Source organism: Puma concolor, chromosome A2 (genome assembly GCF_028749965.1).
Source record: "Puma concolor isolate L17-30 chromosome A2, mPumCon1.1.hap2, whole genome shotgun sequence".
In the NCBI taxonomy this organism is placed as follows: domain Eukaryota; kingdom Metazoa; phylum Chordata; class Mammalia; order Carnivora; family Felidae; genus Puma; species Puma concolor.
Genome location: NC_141668.1, coordinates 48488179 through 48515558, shown reverse-complemented (window position 1 = coordinate 48515558; position 27380 = coordinate 48488179). Strand labels below are relative to the sequence as shown.

Below are 27380 nucleotides of genomic sequence, written 5' to 3'. Positions count from 1 at the left end.
ATTACAGAGCAATGTAATCTTTTGCCTTATTTCTAAGTTCAGGATAATTGTTCTTAACCAAAGGAGAGAAGAGCAAGTATATGAAAACGATAACATTCATGGGGCACCTGGGTGTTCAGTGGGTTAGGCATCCGACTTCGGCTCAGGTCATGATCTCGTGGTCCATGGATTCAAGCCCCCGCATTGGGCTGTGTGCTAACAGCTCAGAGCCTGAAGCCTGCTTGTGCTCTGCCTATATCTCTCTCAAAAATAAACACTAAAACAAACAAATAAATAAAAAGAAAATGTTCAGGAAACAATAATCTTTTACCTTAAAAAAAATTAAAAATCAGGGGCACCTGGTTGGTTCAGTCGGTTGAGTGTCTGACTTTGACTTCGGCTCAGGTCATGATCTCACAGTTCGTGGGTTCGAGCCCCATATCAGGCTCTGTGCTGACACCTCAGAGCCTGGAGCCTGCTTCGGATTCTGTGTCTCCCTCTCTCTCTGCCCTCCCCCACTCCCACTCTGTCTCTCTCTCTCTCTCTCTCTCTCTTTCAAAAATAAATATTAAAAGAAAATTAAAAATCAAAGATTAATAGTACTACATTAATGGAAAAAGGAATAAAAATCATCGGTAATCCTATTAACTATCATCAGAATCATCACTATATTCCTGGCCCTTGCAGACTTCTATACATTATGTGACTAAAAATATATGCCCCTATGGGTGTTTGTTTCTAATTTTAAAAATGAGATCACGCATACTGGTATTTTCTAACCTACTTCTTTCCCTTAGAATTTCCCCTGGAATTTAAGCTCCTCGGAGCTGGGACCCAGCTTTCTTTATCAGGTCCCGCTCCTGTGTCCTGAGAGGCACCTCACATGTAGGCCATAATTGAGACCTGCTCTTGCTTCTGTTTTCAGGTTGGCAGCCTCGATGGTTCCTTCTCTGTGGGGGGATATTATCCTATTATGATTCTCCTGAAGATGCCTGGAAAGGTTGCAAAGGGAGCATCCAGATGGCGGTCTGTGAAATTCAAGGTGAGAAACCAAGGCATTTCTAAGTTTTCTTTTTCTTTCTGTCTCCCCCACAAAATAAAAAAAGGACTGGCCTCTGCGTGCCTTTCTCTGCTATTCCTGTAGTACAGAGATACATAGTGTTATGTCCCAAAAGAAAGCCCTACAAATAAGACCTAAAACTGCAGACAATTTTTACAGGGAGGTTGTTTAAAATGTATCAAAATAAATGAGAGCAACGCGCTTTCACCACACATCTAGTGCTCATTCTTGATTCACTTGCTCACCTGAAGCCAGGGACTCTTTGCAAAGTTTATGCAAGTCTTTTTACTGCAGCATCAAACACTTCTGTGTGTAAATCAGGACACACACACACACACACACACACACACACCTTACTTAAAACACACATTACTTACTTAAAACACACATTACTTAAAACAAGCAAACACATAAAGACCTGCAAATAGCCTTTACTTCTTGGTTTGGAGACATCTTGAGACATGCTGAGAAGATGAGGCTTCAAAACAGATTAGAAGGATATTTTGGGGTGAGGTAGGGGGTGAAGGAGAGTGTGGTTTGCTTATTTCTTCTCCTGAAGGTCTCCGAGGCAATTCTCACACTTTTGATCTAACTTGTGAAGGACAGTAGAAAAGGAAGAATAGTGTGTTCTTGATTGCTTTCCAATAAACCCAAGAAGGTACAGAGGCACACCCTTACTTACGGGCATGCAAGCCTTTCTGGCCTCAGAGCAGCATACTGTATACACACAAGCCAAAAGAGAGATTCTATCTCTATTATGATAAGGAGAATTGAGTACTTCTTTTTTAGTCTTGGTGATACCTTGGAGCCAGCCAAGGTTTTTCCTTTTCATCAGCAGAGGCACCTAGAAAGAGATAAATAAACAGGGGAGATGGTAAGGGCTGGCATCCCCCCTTGGACAAAGCCTTTAATGACTGGCACCAGTTGAGCTCAGGAATTTGGGTAGGGTAGGGCACCAGATAGAGCTCTTCTAAGTTTCTTTTATCTTCAATTTGTTTTTCATGTTTGTTTATCCTTGAGAGAGAGAGGCAGAGCACGAGCGGGGTAGGGACAGAGCCAGAGAGGAACACAGAATCCAAAGCAGGCTGTAGACTCTGAGCTGTCAGCACAGAGCCCGACGTGGGGTCAGATCATGACCTGAGCCAAAGTCAGACGCCTAACAGACTGAGCCACCCAGGCACCCTAGCTCTTCTAAGCTTCTGACCTCCCTCTGCCTGCTGTCAGTTCATTCTGTAGATAACACGCGCATGGACCTGATAATCCCTGGGGAGCAGTATTTCTACCTGAAGGCCAGAAGCGTGGCTGAGAGACAGCGGTGGCTGGTAGCCCTGGGGTCAGCCAAGGCTTGCCTAACAGACAGTAGGACCCAGAAGGAAAAAGGCAAGTATCGATTGTTCTGTGGTCTGGGAAGCTTGGGAATCACCCACTGGCATCTCTGGGTTCCCATATTTGTATCTTGCCTCTGACCACCTAGCCAGCTTTTTATATCCTGCAAAGGCCATATACATCTGGAATTTAAACCACAGTCTGTATCTAACTTCTCTCTCTTGGCATCTCATAGTAGAAAGAGTACAGGCGTTGGAGCCAGATACAGCTGGATTCAAATCATGGCTTTTTAGGTACTGGCCTTCGGCCTTGGCATAGGTCACTTAATCTCTCTGACTCTCAGCTTCCTCTTATTTTAAAAAGATGTAAAAGTCTACATTAGAAGGATTGCCGTAGGATTCATCATTATACTAAACTGTCTAGGACCCAGTCTGGCACAGAGTTGACCTTTGGTAAAGAATAGCTGAGCCTTGGATCAGGGCACTTTCTGCAGTAGGACCCCACTTTCCCCTCCCTTTCCCTGGGGTGGGATGGATACTCATTGCCGGGTTGCTGCTGCTTAATGCTCATTAACTTGACATCGTTGTCTCCTGAGAACCATGGCACAGCTTTCTATGTGGACTATGGGAAGAGTGCCTCAGCCCTAACCACCACCTTCCCAGCCCCCCACCCATATATATGCACCTAGAGAGATAGGCGGGAGATGAGGCCTCTTTCTCATGACAGGTGTGGCAGATATGCTTGACTCTTCAAGTAGACACAGTAAAATGGCCTCTTCCTTGGTTGTTTTTTAATGCTAACTCAGGAGCAAATTCTAGACACTGTCAGCTTTGACTCAGATCGGGTTGTAACATGCAGCTTTTTCATGGGACAAAAAACAGAAGTGATAATGACTACCTGAGCCCTCAGTGAGGGAGCAGCTGGAGCACTGTGCTAATGAGGTCTCAGCAGGTGCACAGAGGGTGTCATTAGCTTTGACAGGTGGCATGCTGAACCAGTTCTGTGAATTAACAAGCCATCTCATTAGTGGTAATTGCACGTTACAGAACAGTTTCCCAGTTTTGAGCACGGTTAGCAGGTAGATAGCTATGACCCCATTTTACAGATAGGGAAAACTGTAGCAAATACCAAAATTCTGAACCATTGACTCTTTGCTCCCAGTTCTGACATTAAGGGATAAAAAGTATGCTGTGTCCTTCTTCCTGTACTGGTGATCATTCAGTACCTTGGCCCCAAAAATAATATAGATTACAAAAGACCAGAAATCTCTTTATTCTGTTTTTCTTGCCCTCATATCTTCACTCACATCTTATCTATAACCCATACCATAAACATCTGACTTTAGATATAGGTTATATATTCCACTCCATGGTATGCTAACTAGTAAATTGTTTATTTATCCTGATAATTACATTATTATCATTTTATTATTTAGAGTTTGCTGAAAACACTGAAAACTTGAAAACCAAAATGTCGGAACTAAGACTCTACTGTGACCTCCTCGTTCAGCAAGTAGATAAAACAAAAGAAGTGACCGCAATTGGTGTGTCCAATTCTGAGGTAAAATATTACTTGTCTTAGCCACATGAAAAATAGTGCCAGATGTTGCTTACAGGTAATGCTTACTCTCACACAATCCCTGACTGTTTTGGAATTTACTATTTTTTTGGAGGAAAAAGTAACAAAATTCAAGAGAGAAGAAATGTGCATTTTTGGGATACCAAAAAATGCATTTCAGCTTATGGAGGCATATAGTTTTCCTTCACAGAATGAATTCAGGATTAATTGATACCCTTTGGAACCTTTAACATTGCTGCTGGTGTACTAAAATATGCTTCTGCCCATTTGCATCACTTTTTAAAATACAGCCTTACCTGTCTAGCACAGCTACTTCTGTAGGTGTGGCAACTAACGTGCCAGCATCATGTTTTTCAGTAATGTGTATCTGTCACCTTTGATAAGACTAACAAGATTTTATTTTATTTTATTTTATTTATTTTATTTTTATTTTATTTTATTATTTTATTTTACATAAGCTCTATACACAACATGGGGCTTGAACTCACGACCCGGAGATCAAGAGTTGCATGCTCTACTGACTAAGCTAGCCAGGCACCCCTGTAACAGGATTTTATTGGTGAAATAGTAATTGTTGCTTTAGTACAGACTAGTGCTTTCAGAGATGGAGACACAGCTTTCTTTTCCATCCATTGTCAGTAAGGATTGTGATTTTTAATGTTTATTAATAAAGCTGTCATTCATTCATCCTAAAAAATATATTAGAAGACCTGTCTGGTGTTGGGTATTGAATGGCTCACACTACCCCCAGAGGGTCTCTGTTCTACTCTCAGAGTAATTATAATCTAAACAGTAGTGCCTACAAAATGAAGAACCTGCGGATTCTAATTAATGGTTTTAGTAGAAGAATATTATGTTACTAGTGGTATGTGTGCTTTCAGTGTTTCTAAAGAAGGGTGATTTAACTCATTTTCATTCACTTCCTTTTGGGTTCTCCTATCCATTCAGCAACTGCCTGTTGTGTACCAGACGCTGTGCTGGGGGAGGGGAGGAGAGGGATACCAAAAGAACATTTCAGTCCTGCTCTTGGGGTGTTTATAGGTCAGAGCAGTGATTCTCAGCCCAGAGCAATTTTGCCCCGCGGGAGACATTTTTGGTTGTCACAACTGAAAGAGTGCTATTGGCATCCACCGTATAGAGGCTAGGGTGCTGCTTAACATCCTGCCGTGAGCAGGAGAGCTCTCCCCCTTCTTCCCCCACTACAAAAATGAGCCAGCCCCTCATGTCAGTCGCGCCAAGGTGGGGAAGCCCTCCTGATCTAATGGGAAGGGAAAATGTGAACATAACAATTTTTAATTCAAGGGTGCCTTGGGAACTTGCTCATGAAACTATGGTTGTGATACTGTGATTTATAATAAAAAATATATATTTGGTCTTCATAAGAAGTATGTATTTGGCAGAGATCCTAAAACCCTTGAAATTTCCTGTGATGAGAATGATTAAGTTGTCTTTTGTTGTGTTGAGGAGACTTCTCTTAAAGTGCCTAAGCCAGAGGCCTGGTTGACCTAGGACCCAACCCTGTGATTAGAGGGTTAGAACATTCAGACCCACTCACCCACCCCCACCCTCATCTCCTGGGAAGGAGGAGGGGCTGAAGATTGAGTTTAATCCCAAGTGGCCAATGATTTCATCAATATTCTATGAAATGAAGTTTCCATAACCCCAAGAACAGGGTCCAGAGAGCCCCTGAGTTGGTGAACACATGAAGGTTCAGTGAAAGTGATCAGAGAGCGTGGAAGTTCTGAGCCTGTTCCCAGGTCTGCGTTGTATCCTTTTCTAATAAACTGGCAATCTAGTGAGTAAGATGTTTCTCTGAGATCTGTAAGCAGCTCTAGCAAATTAGTCAACTGAAAGGAGGGGGTTGGAACCTCCAGTCTGTAGCTGGTCAGTCAGAAGCACAGGGGACAAGCTGGACTTGACATTGGTGTCTGAAGTGGGGGTTGTGGAGCAGCCCTGCCGGACTGAGCCCTTACCCTGTGAAATCTGACACTGATCTTCAGGTAGATAGCGTCACAATTTAGTTGAATTGTAGACACCCAGCTGCTGTCAGGGGTTTGCTTGGTGGTATGAGAAAACCCATGCATTCATAATCAGTGTCAGAATCATAGTGGTCCACAACCAGTAAAATTACCTGCTAGCTTGTTAGAAATACAAAATTGAAGAAAATACAGAGGCTACTCTTAAAAGAGAAAAATTCAACTGAGTAAATTTTAAAAATCTTACTGACTTTATTTAGCAGCTCATGAATTGGGCAGCATCCCATCTAGCAGATAGAAAGGAGCTCTGAAAAGCTGTACAGGGCTAGAGATTTTTATAGACCAAAGTGAGCAGGAACAAGGAAGTTCTACTGGACATTTGCTGATTAGTTAAAGCAAGGTTACTTTCCTCATGTAGAGCAAAGGGAAATCTTGGAGCTGGGTCAGGTACCTTGTGCTGATCGCTTGACCCTAGGCCTGCCTTGTCTAGGATAACCAAGCATAGAAACTTGGAGATTTTGAGTCGCTAACGTGAGGCTTAGCATGAGCGACTCCATCTTGGGCCCAATCTAGTTTCTTTTATACCACTAGATGTGTCTACTGTACTCTCTAGTTGGGGTATGACCTCAATTTCCTGAACAACTTACTAATACCAATATTCAGGAAAAACACCCTGAGCAAGTAAAATAACTGGAAGAAAAATGATGTTCAAAAGAATTACAGTTGCTAAAACTTCTCAAACTCATCTGTACTGAAATCCAAAAACCTCATTTGACTGAGGGTTGATGGGGGGTGGGAGGGAGGGGGGGTGGGTGATGGTTATTGAGGAGGGCACCTTTTGGGATGAGCACTGGGTGTTATATGGAAACCAATTTGACAATAAATTTCATATATTGAAAAAACAAAAACAAAAACCTCATTTGAAAGTAAACAATTTATGGTTTCTAATGCTTCTCTTCTAGAACCTCATTTTTACTCAATGGGGAGACATTTCTCCATTGATTCCACAGTTCTTTAGTCTGTGTGATTCTGTTTCATGCCTGCCACCCCCTTACATAAGACCTGAGGGCTCTGTGCCCAGCACCTGGCACAGTTCCAGCATCTAATACTGTGGAACTGAAGAAATTTGTTGCCTTCATCTGGAGTAGGGGGTGTGAGTGTTGAAGGGTCAGATTGAGGATAAGGCTTGTCTATGGTTAGTAGATAAAGTGGACACACTCTCTATTTTTCTTTTGTAATTGATGTACATATTTGTCCAGCAAAATAGGTGGGTACATTATTACTACACTGTGGATAAAAACCTCTAAGGACATTCCACAATTGGGCTCTTTCTTTTTTGGCAAGGTAAAGGAGTCTTCCACTCTCGTTGTTTCATAGGAGGGAATTGATGTGGGAACTTTGCTGAAATCAACCTGCAATACTTTTCTGAAGACTTTGGAAGAATGCATGCAGATCGCAAATGCAGCCTTCACCTCTGAACTGCTCTATCGCACTCCGCCAGGTTCACCGCAGCTGGCCATGCTGAAGTCCAACAAGGTAAAGGCCAGCTCAGTTGGCCGCAGGAGGGCATGAGGAAAAGTTAAAAATGATATAGTGAACAATGTTATCCATCCCCCTTTAGTGACTGAGAAAGACACTTTTTTAGTAGACTTCCCTTTATGTCCACTTACATTTTTCGGTCCTCAGTCCCCCATGTCCATTTGTTTTGGCAGTTTTACCACCTAAACCTCTGATGTAGCTAGCCTCTTATCAGCCTCCTTATCCAGTGAATCTTGCCAAGATTGGTGGTTGCCTTCTAACTAGTTGCTTTCACCCTGACCTTCCAGGCAGCCGATGGTATTTGCATTCATGCAGTATAAACTGGACCACTTCACCCTAAGCCACGCCATGCCTTCCTCATCGCCAAAGGTTAAAGTCAGAACTTCTTAACCCCTTCTCACACCACCAGCCTCTTTGTCATTACCTGGCTGAACATACTAACAACATATATCCCCCCCGTGACATCTTTGCACCATTTCCCAGCGCCAAGAATGCTGTTCTTTCTCACTTACCTTTCCCTGGTTAGTACTTCCTCATCCTTCAAGATTGAATCTCTCCTTTCCTGAATCCGTAAGTTGGTCTAGGAGCTTCTCCTCTATGCATGCCCCTATTTTAGCGTTACTCTGTATTGAAATTACCTTAAGGGTAGGAGCCTCCATACTGTTTATACTTCTAGTATTTGAAACGGTGCTGCATCAGAATCTTAATTACAAGAAATCCAACCACCAAAAGTTTGGCTATGGTAATTAGATCCTTCAAAAGACCCATCTTCCTTTTCCTTAGAAATTTGGGTACACTTGTTTGAAAAAATACAGAGGACTGGTTGAGATCAATGACTCCCTTTGGGGAACAATCTAAGATTATTCCTTTGAGTGGAGCAGTTATGTTACGGTCATATTTACCACTTTTATATGTGATAAGACTCTGAATATGCTCTGTTGGAAATTTAACACGAAGCTTTCATTTTTTTGCTTCTTTTAAAGATGAAACATCCTATTATACCGATTCATAATTCATTGGAAAGGTACAGTAACTCTTTTGGTTTTTTCTTCTTTCTAAAAATAAAAAAGTAATTTTTTATTGTTGGTTTAAAAGAAATAAAAATATGCTGATCATGATTTGAAGTGGTGCCAGAAGGAAACAGTATCTCATCTTCCACTTTGGGGTGAGCTTGAAGCCATGCAGATCTTACACTCAGCTCTGACTGCCCAGGGAGATGTCTGCATTCTCCCTCATCTGTGGATGAATCTGCCCTCCACATGTAGTAACTTTTCATCACTCTAGTGTGCCGAGGGTTGGAACCGCCTCTCGTGGAGGAGCCAGGCATTGACTTCAGTGTGCTTTTATCCAGAAAAGACAGTACGACTTTATGTTATTTGAAAATAAAAAGCTTAGGTAGCTTTACAAGTTGAATAAAAAACTTAATATCAAAATCTAAACTATTCCTCTAAATGATCCTTTGATTTTAGAAAAAAAGTACACATTTTCATAGTTGTGTTCTTATTATTTGGGGTCTTTATTCAGTTATTATTTTATATAAACATTCCTGTATTTTGACTTACTCCGTATATTTGTCCTTTCAAATTATTACTTAACATTTCATCTCTTTGTATACTATTGTTTGCTTTAGTACAAGGATTGTTCCAATTTGGTTACCATTTTTTTCTTGTTCTAGATATTTCTACTGGGAACATCTTTGTAGATTTTTTGTGTCTGACATTTCCTTAATATACTCCTACATTTTTAATTGCTAAGTTGAAATATGGCATTTCTTTAAAAAATAAATACTTTTCCTGGAGTCAAATAGCTTAGCCCCTTTGTCTTTGTTTTTATTAGAAGGAAATATTTTTGTTCTTATTTGGCTAGATATAATCACTTAACGATAAGGTATCATGGTTGTCCCTTTAACAAAATCAGCTCTTCTACTTGCCTGTTAAACACTTTTCCTGTCACCCCAAAGAGCAGCCTATTCTCAGGATGTATCCTGTGTTCTCCTGCTTCTTTTCTGTCACACGTAACTTTTTAGGGAGTATTCTCCCCTGACCACAGCATGTAGCTTCTGGACAGTTAACTCGTAGGCGAACAGGTAGGAGTGGCCAGTGATTCTGAGAGCTGAAGAGAGAGAAAAAACTTCCCAGGGAGAAGCTGAGAAAAGCTAGAAAACTGTTAATGTGTCCGTGTAGAAAACTGATTGAAAACCAAAGAGCTGTCAATGACTGTTTCCTGTTGCTGGTGGGGAGCAGGAAGTTTGAATCCACTGAGGGTCCATGGAAAGCCAGGAACGGCTCTTTGATTTCAGACCTCCAGTTGGCAGACAGGCCTGCTTCCGTCACAGGCACATACCTGCCTTGGAGGTAGGAGGCTGAGACATTTGGCCGATTTAACAATAGTGGTTTCTTTTTTTTTTTTTTTTTTTTTTAACGTTTATTTTATTTTTGAGACAGGGAGAGACAGCATGAACGGGGGAGGGTCAGAGAGAGAGGGAGACACAGAGTCTGAAACAGTTTCCAGGCTCTGAGCTGTCAGCGCAGAGCCTGACGCGGGGCTCGAACTCACGGACCTCGAGATCATTACCTGAGCCGAAGTCGGATGCTTAACCGACTGAGCCACCGGGCGCCCCAACAATAGTGGTTTCTAATCACTGTTAAAAGTAGTTGGTGTTTGTGAACCCTTCCTCTCTTTCAAGATCTACCTGTACAGTCTATTTAAGACCAAATAATTGGACTTTTTGCCTTTTTTCCTTATAAAAAATTTCAGGCAAATGGAGTTAAACAGTTGTGAAAATGGATCTTTACATATGGAAATCAATGATGATGAAGAAATCCTAATGAAAAATAAGAGCTTATATTTGAAACCTGCAGAGATAGATTGCAGCATATCAAGTGAAGAAAATATAGACGATAATATAACAGGTAAAAATGAAAGTAAAGTCTGAAGCAAACCATTGAACAGTAGGATCTTGGGAGTTTGATTCTTTATCCATGATGTGACACTTGAGGCATTGGCCTCAAGACAATGTGCTAGGAGTGCCTAAGGCAGACATTAGCTGGATAACATAGGTCACTCCACAACGTTGTGCCAGCCCATCTGACCCAGTGTTGAGAAGGCAGAATGAGGAGAATTGACCTGTTCACTGTTCTGTGATGTTCGTGGGCTGCAGCGAGCAGCAGTGGGCAGCAGCTGTCTGTGCTGACTTTTTAGAGAATATGAGGATTTCACTGGCCCTCTGCTCTAAGTCTCAAGATCCTTTGAACTTAAACTATGATGTCAGACCTAACAGAGTATAAAGTTATGGCAGTTCAGGTTGCTGTCCTCCTGGTTTCTGGTAAGGCCTGCGGATATCACCGTTCACCAACCACCAGCAGGTTTTCACCCAGCCTTCTCTGTGTCCCTCAAGCCAGAGTCCTACACTTCAGGTCAGAGCTTGTAGTGATGCCGCCCTTTCAAATTTGCTAATTGCCTTGGCTCTAACCACTAAAACCAACTTCAGATCAGTCCAAGACAACTGTATTAGAGCTTTTAATTGTGTTGTAAGTGTTTAATAATTATTTTGGAAATAAAATTTTAAATAAGTTTCTTGCTCATCTCCCCGGAAATAACAAAGACCCTGTTTTTTTCCAGATGAGCTGGGGTCAAAGAAGGAGGGTTTTCATAGCTAATAATCTGAGGCAAGCAATCCACACAGTGCTGATGTCTTATCCCTTGAGTAAATAATAAAGACAGGGGAATTTCTGTGGAAACAGTACTGTAATTTATTTGACCCAATAATTTTACTTCTAGGAATTTGTCTTCAGGGATAGTCAAGTTTAGGGACAAATATCTGTGGATGGGGATGTTCTTTATGACATTACAGTGATTTTCATTATTCATGGTAGTTATAAAGTCACTGTAGACACTGAGTTAGTAGATACTGAACCATTGCTCTTAGGGGAAATACAAAGTTAGGTTCCTGCAAACCCCTATTCACATTTTGGTCGTCGACTGATCAATGTGTATAACCTTGTTTTATGTGTGTTTCTGGTTAAAGACATCTTACTGAATATGTATTGTTAATTCATTAACATTGAACCCATGGTCAGCAGTACTATAATGGCAGTGCTTCATTCGTGCCTGAATGGAGCTCACCTAACACATGTATTTTCTCCATAAGGCCCGTCACAGCCTTCTTACACGTCAGAGCACGAGACAGCACTGCACTTGGGGGCACTTGCAAACAACAAAATCAATAACAGAACGCACAAAGCGTGACCCTGTATAAACACACACGTATGGTGTGAGAACTGAAGCAGGAAGGCAGTTTGTCACCTTGGTTGACCTCAGCTGGGAACGTGTATATCAGGCAACTCAAATGTTTCACCACTGTACACATGTCTACAAATGACTGCAAAAGTGCCACAAGCATTGGTTTTAGGATCACAGATAAACTTTGTCAAGAATACAAATTTGCAAATCCAGAATACACTAATAGTGAGGATCGACAGTATTTATAAACACTGAAATTTTAAAAACCACGTGCCATCCACGTGAGCTTGATGCAATATTATATGGCCATTAGAATGGTATTTTAAAAAGTATTGAATGATAATGAAAATATTCATGATAAACTGTTGAGTGAAAAGTTTACAAATCTACATGTATTTAAACCCAAATTCGTGCATGTGTGTTGTGTGTGTGTGTCTGTGTCTGTGTAGTATTTCACTGATTTTTATTTCTGTATATTACTCCGTGTTTTAGAAATATTCACTGAATGTGTGTTAAATTTTATAATAAATAATAAGTATCTCCTGTTCACAGTCCAAGGTGAGATCATGAAGGAAGAAGGAGAGGACAACCTGGGAAATCATGACAGCAGCTTGACACAGCCTGGATCAGACTCCTCAAGTAGCTCTCCAGAATCCCACTGGGAAGAAGGCCAAGAAGTTATCCCGACTTTCTTTAGTACCATGAATACCAGGTATCATGTACTTTCTAAAGTCACTGACAGTTGGACACCAGCTTCCCTTCTGGAAGTCAATCCTGGTGCTCCTTTCAGATGATGGCGTACTATCACAGAATAGAGGAGATGCTATACCACGTGTGTGCTTTTCTGTTCACCTGTCTGAAGCAGCGGATGAGAAGGAATTGAATTGAGACTATACTCTGAACAAATTTTAGCTTGCTTTCATAGACTGTCTTTGGAAAATGATTTTATTGCACCATTTTATAATAGAAAAGCAATCACTGAAATCAAGCCAAGTGACTTGCCCTACAGAGGGGCAGCTGTTTTCATGGCTACCTCTGAATTGCAGAGAGTGCTAATGTTGTATTTTCAATCTTTCCTCCTCTATATCACTCTGTATCATTAGCTTTAGTGACATTGAACTTCTGGAAGACAGTGGCATTCCCACAGAAGCATTCTTGGCATCATGTTATGCTGTGGTTCCAGTATTAGGTAAGGTTACTGCGTTTGTCTTGAATTCATTAGTCTCTGGAATCTGTCTCACTGCTGTTGTTTTGCAGAAGTATCCTGAACTGTATGTACAATGAAGTGACCCTTCTTAGCTATTTCTGCATGTCACCAGCCACGTACGTTAAAACTGTGTGACCTTAAGCGTTATTCCACGTTTCCGTTTTATTCCTGCTTGTGATTAAACGTTGACCACAAAGTAGTATAAGGAAAAATAGGAATTTTGTATTCCAGAAATCATACTTAAAAGCAGGCAAGAGTGGAAGTAGTAGAGGAACAGACCTTCAAATCCATTGGTATAATGAAAAAAATTTTACCAGTTAAAACATTTTTTCCAAGGGCTTAAAAATTGTATGTATAAATTTAACTCCAAATTACATTTACTTTTTATTTTATTTATTTTTTTTTAATTTTTTTTTTTTTTTTAAACATTTATTTATTTTTGGGACAGAGAGAGACAGAACATGAACGGGGGAGGGGCAGAGAGAGAGGGAGACACAGAATCGGAAACAGGCTCCAGGCTCTGAGCCATCAGCCCAGAGCCCGACGCGGGGCTCGAACTCACGGACCGCGAGATCGTGACCTGGCTGAAGTCGGACGCTTAACCGACTGCGCCACCCAGGCGCCCCAACTTTTTATATAGAGTCAGTAGAACCAGGAATCACTAACATGTTGAAATTTGCTTCATGACCTATTTAGCTGTGCATCTTTTTTAATTCACATTTTTAAATTTTGTGTATCTTTTTTGAATTTGAGATGTAACTTACATAGAACTTAAGTGTTATGATTCAGTGATTTTTGACAAACACACCCACCCCTATGTAATCCATATCCCTATCAAGACTAGAATGTCTTCAGCACCCCAAGGCGACCATTTTATTGATTTCTGTCACCATAGATCAGTTTTGCTAATCTTTCCTAAAATCTCATGTAAGGGGAATCATTATCTACTCTTTTGGATCTGTTTTTTTCTCTCAGTATAATGTTTTCATCCTTATTGTTACATGTATCAGTAGTTCATTCCCTTTTATTGCTGAATTGTATTCTATTAAATGAACATACCACAATTTGTTTATTTATTCTTCTATTGATGCACATTTGCGTAGTTTCTTGTTTGGAGCTATTATAAATTATATCACTCTGAATATTGTGTCTGTGAACATATTTTTTCATATCTTGAGTAAATACCCAGGAGTAGAATTGCTGATTCATTGGATTCATCTGGTTAACTTTATAAAAAGTGACTGCACAATTAGACACTTCAAGCAGCAATGTAGGAGTATTCTGGTTGCTTCACATCTTCACAAACACTTGGTGGTATTGGAGTTTTTGGTTCTGGCTATTCCTGTGAGTGTTTAGGTATCCTTGTGGCTTTAATTTGTGTTGGGGAGGAAGAAGTTTATGCCCTTAACGTTCTTCTAGCTGGCCCAAGAATCAGATTGACGTGAGACAGAATAACAGGAGAAAATCAAATGTAATTCCATACATACAGAAAATCCACACAGACATGAAATTTCAAAGACAGACAACATGAGACGTATATGACATCCTGACCTAAGGAAAGGGGCAGGGGTCTGGGGACAGGATACAAAACAGAGGAAGATCATTAGTAGGAAGGTGAAAGGAGATGGTTGGAAAACCAAGGCTGTGCTGTTATGCAGATAAGTTTCTTAAGTAAAGAGGAATCTGCTAATTGCTCTCTTCCTGGAACAGGCTTTCCTTTCCAATGTAAATTTAGGCAATCAAGGGGAAGGTAAAGAATTTTTCCTGAATCTGCTGGGTTTTGATTGCTTTTCACTCAAAATAATCTTCATGTTCCAAGTGGTCCATCTTGGTGTGGCCTGACTTCCCTGCTGACTAATGATGTTGAACATTTTCTAATATAATTTATTGGCCTTTGCTGTCTCCTTCGTTGTAAAGTCTTTTCCAATCTTTAATCCATTTTTAAAAGTTGGTTAATGTTCAGGGCTCCTGGGTGGCTCAGTCGGTTAAGTGTCTGACTTCGGCTCAGGTTATGAACTCACGGTCTGTGAGTTCCAGCCTCACATCGGGTTGTGTGCTGAAAGCTCAGAGCCTGGAGCTTGCTTTGGATTCTGGGTCTCCCTTTCTCTCTGCCCCTCCCCTGCTCACGCTCTGTCTCTTTCTGTCTCAAAAATAAGTAAACGTTAAAAAAAAAAATTTAAGTTGACTAATGTTCTTCCTACTGAATTGTAAGGATTCATTATATATTCTCAAAAACATGTCATTGTAGACATGTGTTATGAGTGTTTCCCCCCAGATTGTGGCTTGCCTATTTCTTTTCTTAAGGTCTTTAAAGAGCAGCTTCTAACATTCATGAAATCCAATGTATCTGTTTTCTTTTTATAGTGCTTTTGGTGTCTTCAGAAATCTTTGTTTATGGGGCACCTAGGTGGCTCAGTCGATAAAGTGTCTGACTTTGGTTCAGGTCATGATCTCACGGTTTGTGAGTTTGAGTCCCACATTGGGCTCTGTGCTGACAGCTCAGAGCCTGGAGCCTGCTTCGGATTTTGTGTCTCCCTCTCTGTCTGCTCCTTCCCTGCTCGTGCTCTCTCTCTCTTTCTCTCTCAAAGATAAATAAACATTAAAATTTTTTTAAAAAAAGAAAGAAATCTTTGTTCACATCCAAGGTCATGAAGATATTCTCTTGAGTTTTTTTATACCTTTTAGTTTTGATTTTATATTTACATTTATACATCTTGGACTTAGTTTTTCTATGGTGTGAGGTAAGGGTTGAGAGTCTTTTTTTTTTCCCTTTGTGATATCTGGCTGTTCAAAAACCATTTCTTGAAAAAACATTATTTTCTCTTTTATATTATTTTGGCCACTTTGTTGAAAATCAGTGAACCTTTTAGGTGTGGGTCTGTTTCTGTACTGTCTTCTGTTCCAGTGATCTGTTTATTTTTTCTTATGCTAATACTTATATTGTCTTAATTACTGTGCCTTTATATTAAAGCTTGAAATCAGATAATGTAAGTCTTCCAATTTTATTATTCTTTTTCAAGATTGTTTTGGCAATTCTAGGTCCTTTGCATGTCCATATAAATTTTAACTTTTCAATTTCTATTGAAAAGGATTTTGATTAAGATCATATTGAATCTGTAAACCAATTAGGAGGAAATTTACTTCTTAAACAACTTTGAGTCTTCTAATCTGGAAGCATGCTATTTCTCTCCATTTACTTAAGTCTTTATTTTCACAATGTTTTGTATAGTTTTTAGTGTAGGTGCCTTATACATTTTTGTTAAGAATAAATTTTAGAATTTTATGATTTTTGATGCCATTGTAAAAAGTATTTCATCTTCCAGTTGTTGATTGACAGCATACAGATACAGTTGACTTTTGTGTATTTTATAATATTTTATAATCATGAGTGAGTTAATTTTATAGAATACATCTTCAGTGTTTATTGAAGTTGTATCTTTTTTTCCTGTACTTTTGTTAATAATAGTGAATTACATTGTTTGGATGAATTTAAGTCTACTGTCTTGCTATTTCTATCATCTTGCTGTTTATTTTCTATTTGTTCTATCTGTTCCTTGTTTCTTTTTGTTCCCTTCTTAAATTCTAGCCAATCAATTAATGTTTTATTATTCTGTTTTATTTCCTATTTTAGCTTTTTAGCTACCTATCTTTGTCCCTGCCTCTTGCCTTTTTCTTTCTTCCTTTCTTTCCTTCTTTTTTTTTTTCTTGGATCAATCAGGTGCTTTTTAGAATTCCATTATTTTTTCTCTTCTGGCTTTTTACCTCTACCCTTCGTTATTTTTTTAGTTGCTCCTGTCCCACAGAAATATTCAAACCACATATATGATTTTAAGTTTTCTGGCAAACACATGAAAATAGTAAAACAAAACAAGTGAACTAATTTTTTAAACTAATTTTAATATATTTTATATAATTTAGTATATCCAAAATATTAACTTGTAATCAATATAAAGAAATGGCTAATGAGATGTTTTGCCTTCTTTTTTTGATACTGAGTCTTTGAAATCTAGTATGTTATACTTCTAGTACATTTCAAGTTGGAATAGCTACATTGCAAGTGATAGGTGGCCACATATTTAGTGGCTGCCATATTGGACAATGCAGCCGTAAAGATTACAATATGCACTGTGAACGTATAAGATTATCCTCACTTGACACTTACTTAGGACCTTATTATAGTTACCCCGGAATGGTGTGTAATGGAAAAAAGTGATGATAGTATCCTAGAAGCCTTTAAAACTTACGTTTGGAAAATGATTTAAAAGCAAAAAAAAAAAAAACTGGGGGGGGAAAAACATGCTAAATTTTGTCACTGTAAAAAATACTTTCCACTTGAAATCGTTGCTTTTTTAAAGATGTTTTCAATCTTTTCTTCTAGACAAACTTGGCCCTACAGTGTTTGCTCCTGTTAAAATGGATCTTGTTGGAAATATTAAGGTGAGTGTACAAGCTTGTCTCTACAGAGACCATATCATATATTTGGAGGGAGTAGTGCATGAAATCTCCTTCAGAAACACATGATTGTTGACCTTATACTCAAGATGAAAAGTACAGGCCAGCTGTGAGAAAGGTTCTGAGGCAGAAAAAAAAATACTTTAGAAACAGTATTTTTAAAACCTTGAGACTATTTAATTCTAGCTTAAGCCTCATGAGAATTCTCAAACAAAGGAGTGCCTGGGTGGCTCAGTGGGTTGAGCATATGACTCTTGATTTCAATTTAGGTCATGGGATCAAGCCCCGCATCAGGCTCTGCACTGGGCATGGAGCCTGCTTAATTTTACTCTCTCTCTCTCCGGGTGCCTGGGTGCTCAGTCGGTTAAGCGTCCTACTCTTGGTTTTGGCTCAGGTCATGATCTCACAGTTCGTGGGTTAGACCCCACATTAGACTCTGCACTGACAGTGGAACCTGCTCGAGGTTCTCTGTCTCCCTCTCTCTCTGCCCGTCTCCTGTTTGTTGTCTGTCTCTCTCTCTCAAAATAAATAAATATATTTTTTAAAAAGGATTCTTTCTCTCTCTCCCTCTACCCCTCTCCCCTGCTCTCACTTTTTCTCTCTCTCAAATAAAAAAAATTTTTTTTTAATAAAAGAAACAGAATTCTCAACTAAAACATATTACCTTGAGAACATAAGGAAAAAGGTAATAGAGGCTTAATTTGTTTTGATTTCTTAGAGGCCTGCTTGACAAGTTTATGCATCTCCATGTTATACTGATTTACTTGATAGCTTTAGCATTTTTAACTTAGATTGTTTCCCTGATTTTCCTGCAGAAAGTAAATCAGAAGTATATAACCAACAAGGAAGAGTTCACCACCCTCCAGAAGATAGTGCTGCATGAAGTGGAGGCAGACGTAGCCCAGGTTAGGAACTCAGCTACAGAAGCCCTGTTGTGGCTGAAGAGGTGAGGCAGCTGGGATGGGGCAGCAGTTGAAATCCAGCTCAGTTGAGATGCTACCAGCAAAAAAAGTGCCCTGCAAAGACTGCTTCTGAGTGGGGGATCTAACCCAGTAGCCTTCTCTAGAAGGCCTGATGAAGAGAACACCAGCTCTTTTTTGTCCTTCCCTTCTGATGATGATAAACATTGTTAATATTAACAGTATATGTAAGATAGGAATCTTAAAGGGTGATAGACTTGATTGGTTCTCTTTAAGTCAGTGGGCCACAAACTTTGGCAGCATCCAAGTCACCTGGAGGGCTTTCTTCAAAATGCGGATTGCTCCAGTCCAAACTCAGACTTTCTGACTCATTAAGCCTAGAAATGGGGGACCAGAACTAGCATTTGCAACAAGTTCCTAGGCGGTACTGAAGCCACTGGTCCTGGGACTACATTTTGGAAACCACTGTTTACGTATGTCAGATGAGAAGGGTCTAGAACAAACTAAAGGGAAATGACAGGGAAGAAAGAACTGCTATGTAACTTGACCTCTGTTGCTGTGTCCAAGATATTGAAGAAGCTGGTATCTGCCATTTCTTTATACTCATTCAACATAGTGGACGTTGAAAATAATATTTCTTCCTCTCTTTTGTTTTAGAGGTCTCAAATTTTTGAAAGGATTTTTGACAGAAGTGAAAAATGGAGAAAAGGATATCCAGACAGCCTTGAGTAAGTGTCCTTTACATTTTGATTGATCCACTGAATAGGATATGGAATGGAGACCCCTAGAGGAGGAGACTGGGAATAGGGGAAATTTCTGCTTTTCCAGATTTCATTTGGTTTCTTTTCTATTTCATTGTTATTATTGTCTGTTTCTTATATGCTCTGTTAAAAAAAAAAAAAAAGAACCCATGAGATTGTGACCTGGTAATCTAGATCTGGCTTATTAAAAATCAGTATATCTTAAAGAAGAGCTGAATCAATGCAGAGCCATCTCTTAATAGGAAAGTGTAATATTTTCAAGAAGTGAGTTCCTCCTAATCTTCAAATACAGTATAGTTCTATAAAATCAATATCCCCAGAGAAGCTAGTTTTGGAGACCATAACAGAGAGGGCTTGGGGAATTTGCCCTGGAGGGAAATGAAAGATGGGTGGTGGTCGTCGTCGTCATCATCATCATCATCATCATCTTATAGTCCTCAAATGCCTCGTGTTCGTAGTGGTAGACCTGAGACTAAGATGGTCAAAGGAGGCCAGCCTGTATCTCCAGCATCTTAATGCAGTGGCTGAATATTGTAGGCGCCTAGTAAACATTGGGTGGGTGGGTAGATAAGTGGTGGATCTATCAGATTAGTTTTGGAAAACACTAACGACTCGGAAGCATCCTTATAGTGTTCCTGACAGAGTGACTGAACTCTCACTCTCAGCCTAAAGGAAGTTCTCCCAGCGCCGGCCTTGAGGCATGAGGGGTGGGGAGTGGGGATTGAAATTCCATCTTACTTTGAAGTGCTATATTATTTTGATGTAGAGGAGTATGTGGTCAAGCTCTAAGTAGCCATGATTATAAATAACGAAATGAGTGTATTAGATGCTTCTGTTTGGGAAAGGGAGCCAGTATTTCCTGCAACATTTTGTCAGTGTCAGGAGTGAGCTCTTCCTTCTGTTCATCTTCCCTCTGGGCCATGAGTCCTGAGGGATTCTGCCCTCCATGTGATTTTCTGAGGCCTTCCTATCTAGAAACTTGCTAATGTGCCATGAAACAAAAAAAGCTGGGTTTTTTTGTAACACTTTATGAAGAATTTAGACAACTTAATCCTCATATCAATCCATTTTACAGGTACCCCAAATTCTGAGAGATTAAAATACATGCTAAGGCCACAAAAGATCTGGAAGCAGAATCACTTTGGGCCCCCTGCCTCAAAAGTCTTCATTTCTCCCACAAAACTTTATGACTTTTGGAAAAATTAAGATCTTGGGCTGTCTGGATCCCACCACTTGATAGCACCACTTTGGCAATTTATTGACCTTTCTCTTTCTCGGTTTCCTCATCTATAAAATGGGGATGATGATACCATTTCCCTAAAAACGTTGTCGTAATGATTAAACAGGTTCATGCATATAAAAAGATTAGAAAAGTGGCACATAATAAACACTTAATAGAAAATAGCTTCTCTTGTTTATATTTTCATCATCATGACGTATGAAGTTGATAACCTGCCAGAAAATGGGGCTTATTTGTCCCAAATCAGAAATGAAAACTTTACAAAGCTCTGGTGCCAAACCAGAAATTTCTCTCTATGCGAACTTCCTAGCGTGGAAATTTCACACTTGTAGGTTCCTCCACTGCAGGAAATACAGAAGCTGTGGGATTCAGCAGTGTGCCTGGCGGGCTCCACCTGTCACATGATGCTGTTGCTGTGTTGCGGCTGTCTGCGTGAGGGGCGGGGGGAGTGCTAGCCTCCTTCAGCCCCCTCCTGGAGGCGGAAGAGAACTGCTTACAGGACACACAAGTGAAAACAGAGAAGCTTGGCCCCCTGGAGGTAGGGAGGAAGTCGAGGATATCCCCCTTTCTGCTGACCTCCGCCCCTGAATCCGCCCTTTTTCTCCCCTACTTTTTACTTGATTTGGAATCTGGGCCCTCCCAAAGAGAGGGCAACCTAGAAAGGGAAATGCTGCTTCAAAACCAAAGTCAGTTTTTCCTTCCCTCTCTTCCCCTTCAGCACAGTTTTCAATGGGAAGGAAAAGAGGGCTGTAAATTTGAGACTTTCCTTCTGATGTTCAAGATGGTTTCAGAAGTCTTCATGATTTAAATCATATTTTTGCTTGTAGGAATTCCCTAGTTTCCTGCTGCTGTTCAGTATGAAGAGAAAGTTCCTCTAAGCAACCCACTCTCCCCTCTAGATGCAGACGCAGCAAGCTCTGAGCAAACAAATAGTTTTATAACAAGGGTTCACACACTAGCTACTTTGAGCCAAGAGGCTCCTTGATGCGAATTTCTTCTGGGCTAACCGCGTCTCTTCTCATTTTGAAAGCATTACCTTTATAAGTAGAACTGATATCTTGTCTGAAATTTAGGAATATAGGTAAAAGAGAGGGTATATGCCTATATTTGTATAAGCAAATTAGCTTCCATGTTTTAAGTTCTAAAATTGAATGTGAATCATTGTAGTAACAGCTACTATTTACAGAGCACACAGTGTAGGAATGGCACCAGGTTCTTGATAAACATTTCATTTAATCTTCCAGATACTCCTTTTGTACAGTGAGTAAACTGAGGTCTAGATAGGAAAAGTACCTTCCCTAAGGTCTCCAATCTAGATCAGTGGTTCTCAGAGTGGTCCCAGGAGAGCATCTTCATCACCTGCAAACTTAGTAGAAATGCAGACTACCAGGCCCCACCCACACCTGCTGACAGCAACTCCAGGGACACGGGGCACTTAGCAAGTCCTTCGGGTGATTCTAATCCATGATAAAGTTTGGGACCCACTCATCTAGAGCTAGGATGTTAAAGGTACCTGTCACTAGGCTACATTTTGATTATTTGTGAATTTTGATTGCATCTGAATGATTAACCAATGAACTGAAATAAAAGTGCTGAAGTTAGTGCCATAGCACTAATCGGTTAATTTTGCCTCCTTTTCGTGATAGTTAGCTAGTTGTCCAATGACAGGAAAGTTTTCCTAATCTAGAAACAGCAAGATAGTAGGGATAAATTACGGATAAATCTTGACTAGTACTCCCAAATTTGAAAACACTGCTTAAGACAGGTTTTGAGGTAAATGTTCATAAAACTTACATGATCTCAGTGGTCTTAAAAATGGGGGGTGATGGGGCGCCTGGGTGGCGCAGTCGGTTAAGCGTCCGACTTCAGCCAGGTCACGATCTCACGGTCTGTGAGTTCGAGCCCCGCGTCGGGCTCTGGGCTGATGGCTCGGAGCCTGGAGCCTGTTTCCGATTCTGTGTCTCCCTCTCTCTCTGCCCCTCCCCCGTTCATGCTCTGTCTCTCTCTGTCCCAAAAATAAATAAACGTTGAAAAAAAAAAATTTAAAAAAAAAAAAAAAAAAAAAAAAAAATGGGGGGTGATACAGGGGCGTCTGGGTGGCTCAGTCAGTTGGGCGTCCGACTTAAGCTCAGGTCATGATCTCACAGCTTGTGAGTTTGAGCCCCGTGTCAGGCTGTGTGCTGACAGCTCAGAGCCTGGAGCCTGCTTCAGATTCTGTCTCCTTCTCTCTCTGTGCCCCCCACCCCCAACTTGTGCTCTGTCTGTCTGTCTCTCTCTCAAAAATAAACATTAAAAAAAAAAATTAAAAAAAGAAAGAAAGAAAGAAAAAATAAATGGGGGTGGGGGTGATATACATAAAATCCTAAATGACGCATTGGAAGCCTTGACATGTATTAACTCTCTGGAGAATGTAAGTATAGTCATTATATTGCTGAAGTTCTGTGGCCTAGACTGAGTATCCAGCATCTGGAGGCCTTAGGCCTTATACTGCCCCCTTTTGCATTTGAACCATTACTTGGATTTCCTGTCATAATGATCAGAGCGGATGGTCTCGTGTCAAGGGCTGCTCTTGAACCCGTAGATGCCCTATGGCATTCTCTAGAGTTCATTCTAAGGGAAGAGTTAGGTCCACAAGGCAGATGTGTTGAATGGTCCACCCTATAGCTGAACTCCTCCGTTCGCAGATGCCACGTCAAAATGAGCTTTTGGAAAGCCTCCTTGTAAGTAGAAGGCAGAAAAGTTGCTCTGGCATTCCTGTACCATTATACTATGTTATATGCTCTGCACTGTCCCCTAAACGGGATAGCATATTGCCACATCCCTCACCCCGGGATGATTCCATCAATGTCAGGTAGACATTGACCCAGAATAAAAACTTTAGTAGGGTGCTCAGTTGTGTGTTTAATATGAAAGGCTTTTACAGGCAAGAAGAGCTGTGTGAGAGAGCTAAAGTCAGAACTCGTGATCTGATATTTAGCACCAAATCATAACTTGACTAGTTATTCTGAAAATACCGTGAAATAGGAATCAAATCCTGCCCTCTCCCAAACTACTCACAGCCTGTGCCTTTCTTGAATGGCAGGCTTGGCTTACAATGCATGTTTTTGTCTTCATAATGCCTAGAGTTAACAAGGGGTAACTCTGGGGACTTGCTTCACTTCTGTCCATTGGTTATTATTTGACTTTCCTTCATACATTCATTTTGTCTGAGGCTTGGTCACTATAAAGAATTCAGTACTCTCCTAGTAGCTTAGTTTTTTGTTATTTTTTGTTTTATCATAAATATTTCAGACATTTTGCAAATATCTACCATTTGACCAAATACATAAAATAGTTCTATAGTGTACCCATGTATCCCTTGACCCCACTAGTCCTTATATTCTCCAGAGAAGATCTTCACCCTGAATTTGCTATTTATGGTCATATGCGTTTTTATAATTTTTCTGTACATTTATGTGTCTATAAATAGTATTGAGGATTGTACTGCAAGTGTTAAACTCATATACTGTACATTGTATACAAATTCATTCAGTATTATTTTTCAGATTTATTCACTTTCCAACCTCTCTTGGTTCCTGATTCTTGCCAAGCACTGGCTAGCATGGTCCATTTGCAGAGCTAAGATGATTGTCATCTCTTAAACTCAGTGAATGATTGATTCCACCTTTCCCGGCTTTGCTTATATACTTTTTGCGATCTCTCTTAAAACTTAGATTTGCATTTCTCCTTTGTCTTCTTTACAACCCGAAGTAACTTGACAAATTCTTAACCAGTTACAGATTGACAGTAGAGAAACTGTCATACTCAGTTCCTGGACAGAACAGCGTGTACCAACAGTAAGGGAAAAGTTGTTCTCTCTCGCATGCTATAACAGGTTTAGGCAAAATCAATCACTAAATACCTCAGCAAATTTCTGGAGCACCTGGCTGGCTCAGTCAGTGGAGCATGCGACTCTTGATCTCAGAGTTCTAGGTTTGAACCCCACACTGGGTGTAGAGATTACTTAAAAATAAAATCTTTTATTATTTTTAAAAATATTTACTTTGAGAGAGAGAGCACAAGCAGGGGAGGGGCAGAGAATGAGAGGGAGACACAGAATCCGAAGCAGGCTCCAGGCTCTGAGCTGTCAGCACAGAGCCCGATACAGGGCTTGAACTTACAACCTTACCTGAGTCGAGGTTGAACTCTTAACCGACTGAGCCACCAGCACCCCAAAAAAAAATCTTTTAGAAAAATAAAAATAAGTAAATGCCTCGGCAAGTTTCTGAGTTACCAGTAAAGAAATCGGATTTATTTTATTTCCATAAACAGAATAAGGTTCTGATTCTTGCTGGAAAAAGGACATTTTTTATTTTCATTATTTTGTTTCACAAAGAGTACACATTAGTTTTTTAGCAGAATGGTTTAATGTGACAAGAAGAAGGCCCCAGTTCTCATCGCTTTTAGCTTTGTGATCTTGGGCAAATCACCATCTCTCCGGGTCTTCTGTTTCTTCTTTTGTAAAAGGAAAAGAATTGGGCAAGGTGATTGTCATGGCTTCCTACTCAGAAATTTTGACTCAGTCTCTGAGGAACTGACACATCTCAAAGATCTGGGAGAAGGGGATCATTTATGTCTCTCAGAGGCCAAAAATACTTCCAGGTTATAGAACATGCATTATGATAATGAATGGATATTACAGTGAAGATTAATGTGTTTCATTATCTAATCTTCTCTAGGTAACCAAAATAGGTCAGGCTTAGACTTCATTTTATTTTAATGTAGCCTCACGTGGCAGGGATATTTGCAGCCCTAGAAGTCAGCTAAGGACTTTGGCAAGACTTTTTTTTTTTTTTTTTTTTTTTTTTAAACGAATTGTCTTTCATTTGTTGGTTTAAAATTGCAATAGTGTTCTTCCTGGACCTGGGAAGGGACCCAGCCCAGATTCTCTGGTTCCTTCTTCTCCCGTTAGACTAGCCGGCCCACATTTTACCCAGCGGCAGAGTTCTTCTCTGTGGGCACAGCAAGGCAACTGCCTCCAGAAGGGCTGGGCGGGAGGACACAGATCATGCTGCTGTGCACGAACACTCCCCCGTCCTGAGCCCAGACCGCCCACGTTACTGGGACTCATGGCACCCGTGTTTTCCTGCTGTCCTAAGGAAGGTGGCACGAAGTCGAGTTTCTGGGCTTTTTTAAATGGTTGACTCAAGTAGCAAAGCGTAGGAAAGGTGTAAGCCCGTGAGGTTGGTGTAGCACTCACTGGATCCCGAGCCTTTGTAAACAGGCAGTTTGTCCAGCCAGGAGTGCTTTAGAGCCCGAGACTGAGGACCAAGACGGCTGTGTTTGCGGCCTAGCATAACGAAGTGTAAATCTCACCTTGTTACTTCCCTGACCACAATTCCAAATCAGAATGGTCACGACTGTTAGGAGAAAATAACACAGTCTGTATAGGAAAAAAGACTAAGAGAGTGAACCCCCCGGAATGCCCACCTGGTTATCTCTGGGAGGCATGATTATAGGTTTCTTTAGTTTCCTCCTTTGGGTGTTTTCCTTCTTTTCAACAATGAGCATGAGTTACTTGTGAAATTAGAAACAAGCAGTTAGGTGTTATATTTTTTTAGAAGCGCCACTGTGCCTCCAGTGGGAAATCCAGAATCCTTGGCACGGCATGTAAAGGCCCTCACCCTTCGGCCCCAGTGATCTTCAGCCCCAGCGAACTGCTCCCCTGTGCACAGTATGCCACCGTCCCTCACAGTTCCTTGGTGCTCCCTGCGGCCCCAGCCGCCACCCTTCTCTCTGCCCTCGCCAGCTTTTGGGACTCCTTTGGAGAATTCCTTGTCTACATGCCCACAGGCTGGGTTCGTTTCTCTCTCTTCTCTGTGTTCCTACAGAAAGAACTGAACACAGATCTTTACTATAGCAGTTGGCAGTTTACATAATAACACTCTGTCAAATGTCTGGCTCTCATAAGTCCGGTAACTTCCTGAGGGCCGTGGACTGACTGATTTTAAATCACCTAAGGATTTCCCCTGCCTTGCCCAGTGGGCATTGGTAGACCCTCGTCCCATCGTGGACATCCACTGGCAGAGTTGAACATCGTTGAATTCCGTCTGTTTATTCATAATGGCATTTAATTCTTCACCTGGATTAAGATCACAAGAACTGAAGTGTTCCCAGTATCCTACCCCTGTGACTCACCTCAGGATGGAGCACCCGCGGACCTGTCCGCTGACTTGCCGGCCCGAATGGCTCCTTGGAAAGGATGGCTGGAAAGTTGGTTCTCTTCCTGATGTACCTCAGAGGCTGTGCCTGGTATTTTCTGCCCATCTGCACTGTACATTTAGTAGGCCAGCAACCCTTCCTTCACTAAAGCCTCATAGACCACCTGCAATGTCCCTGATACCATCTGTCCCCTTAGGGAATCAGATTTTAAGAGTGGCTGAGATTGAAGACTTGTATCTGTGAGCATGCCCTAAGTCTATTCAGACTGTTCCCCGAAAAAAAACCAAAATTAATCTTCCGTTCTCCTGTAGACTGCTCACAAGAGTCTTCTTCATACTTGAATTTAGTAATTCTTTATCATTTCTGCTTTAGCTTTACCAGCCGGGGTGCTGGCATTTCCACCTGTTCCTAAAACTTCAGATAACCAGAGAAATCTATCAGATTTCAAATGTACAGTCTTTTATGTCAAATATAAATTGTACTTTATGCAAACTTGAATTATATAAAATTGATAGTAATATATGCTACAAGTATTAAGAAAGGCTCATGCAAGTTTTAAAAATAAAAGTTGACACGAATTACATAATTTCAAAGCTAGAGGGCTTGAGCAAATTGTAAGATGCATTTAAGCTACAGCCACATGGCAGCACTGTTTTGGCCAGTAAAATGCAGATACCTGATACCCTTTGGCAGGATTCTGTGAACCACACTGCTGTTGACCACATGAAATGGTGGTTGTGGCCTTGGTGTCTGTTTTTGCATTATTTTAACATCTGCTCTTGCTATAATTTGAAACATTTTTACATCCTATTGTAATGTCACCTAAACATTGATTAAATGGTGGTAGTACTTGTATCAGTCCGGAAACTAGCTCATGGAAATAAATAAGTGTGGGATAA

At 40.6% G+C, this 27380-nt stretch overlaps 1 protein-coding gene across 3 annotated transcripts in view; it reads left to right on the top strand.

The window, feature by feature from the left end:
• The window catches only part of PLEKHA8 (pleckstrin homology domain containing A8), a 63262-nt gene that overhangs the window by 22867 nt on the left and 13015 nt on the right, over positions 1–27380 (top strand). Inside the window, exons 2-13 of one of the 3 annotated variants that reach the window (XM_086693499.1) lie at positions 905–1021; positions 2264–2419; positions 3801–3925; positions 7297–7455; positions 8442–8482; positions 10216–10370; positions 12253–12412; positions 12804–12889; positions 17286–17344; positions 18175–18264; positions 18937–19007; positions 20116–20223. In XM_086693499.1, the coding sequence (XP_086549625.1) occupies positions 905–1021; positions 2264–2419; positions 3801–3925; positions 7297–7455; positions 8442–8482; positions 10216–10370; positions 12253–12412; positions 12804–12889; positions 17286–17344; positions 18175–18264; positions 18937–19007; positions 20116–20131 (1235 nt within the window). In that variant the 3' untranslated portion in view covers positions 20132–20223. Of the gene's footprint in view, positions 1–904; positions 1022–2263; positions 2420–3800; positions 3926–7296; positions 7456–8441; positions 8483–10215; positions 10371–12252; positions 12413–12803; positions 12890–17285; positions 17345–18174; positions 18306–18936; positions 19008–20115; positions 20224–27380 lie in introns of those variants that run through there. The other 2 variants (XR_015245906.1, XM_025929539.2) reach the window with 2 other exon arrangements.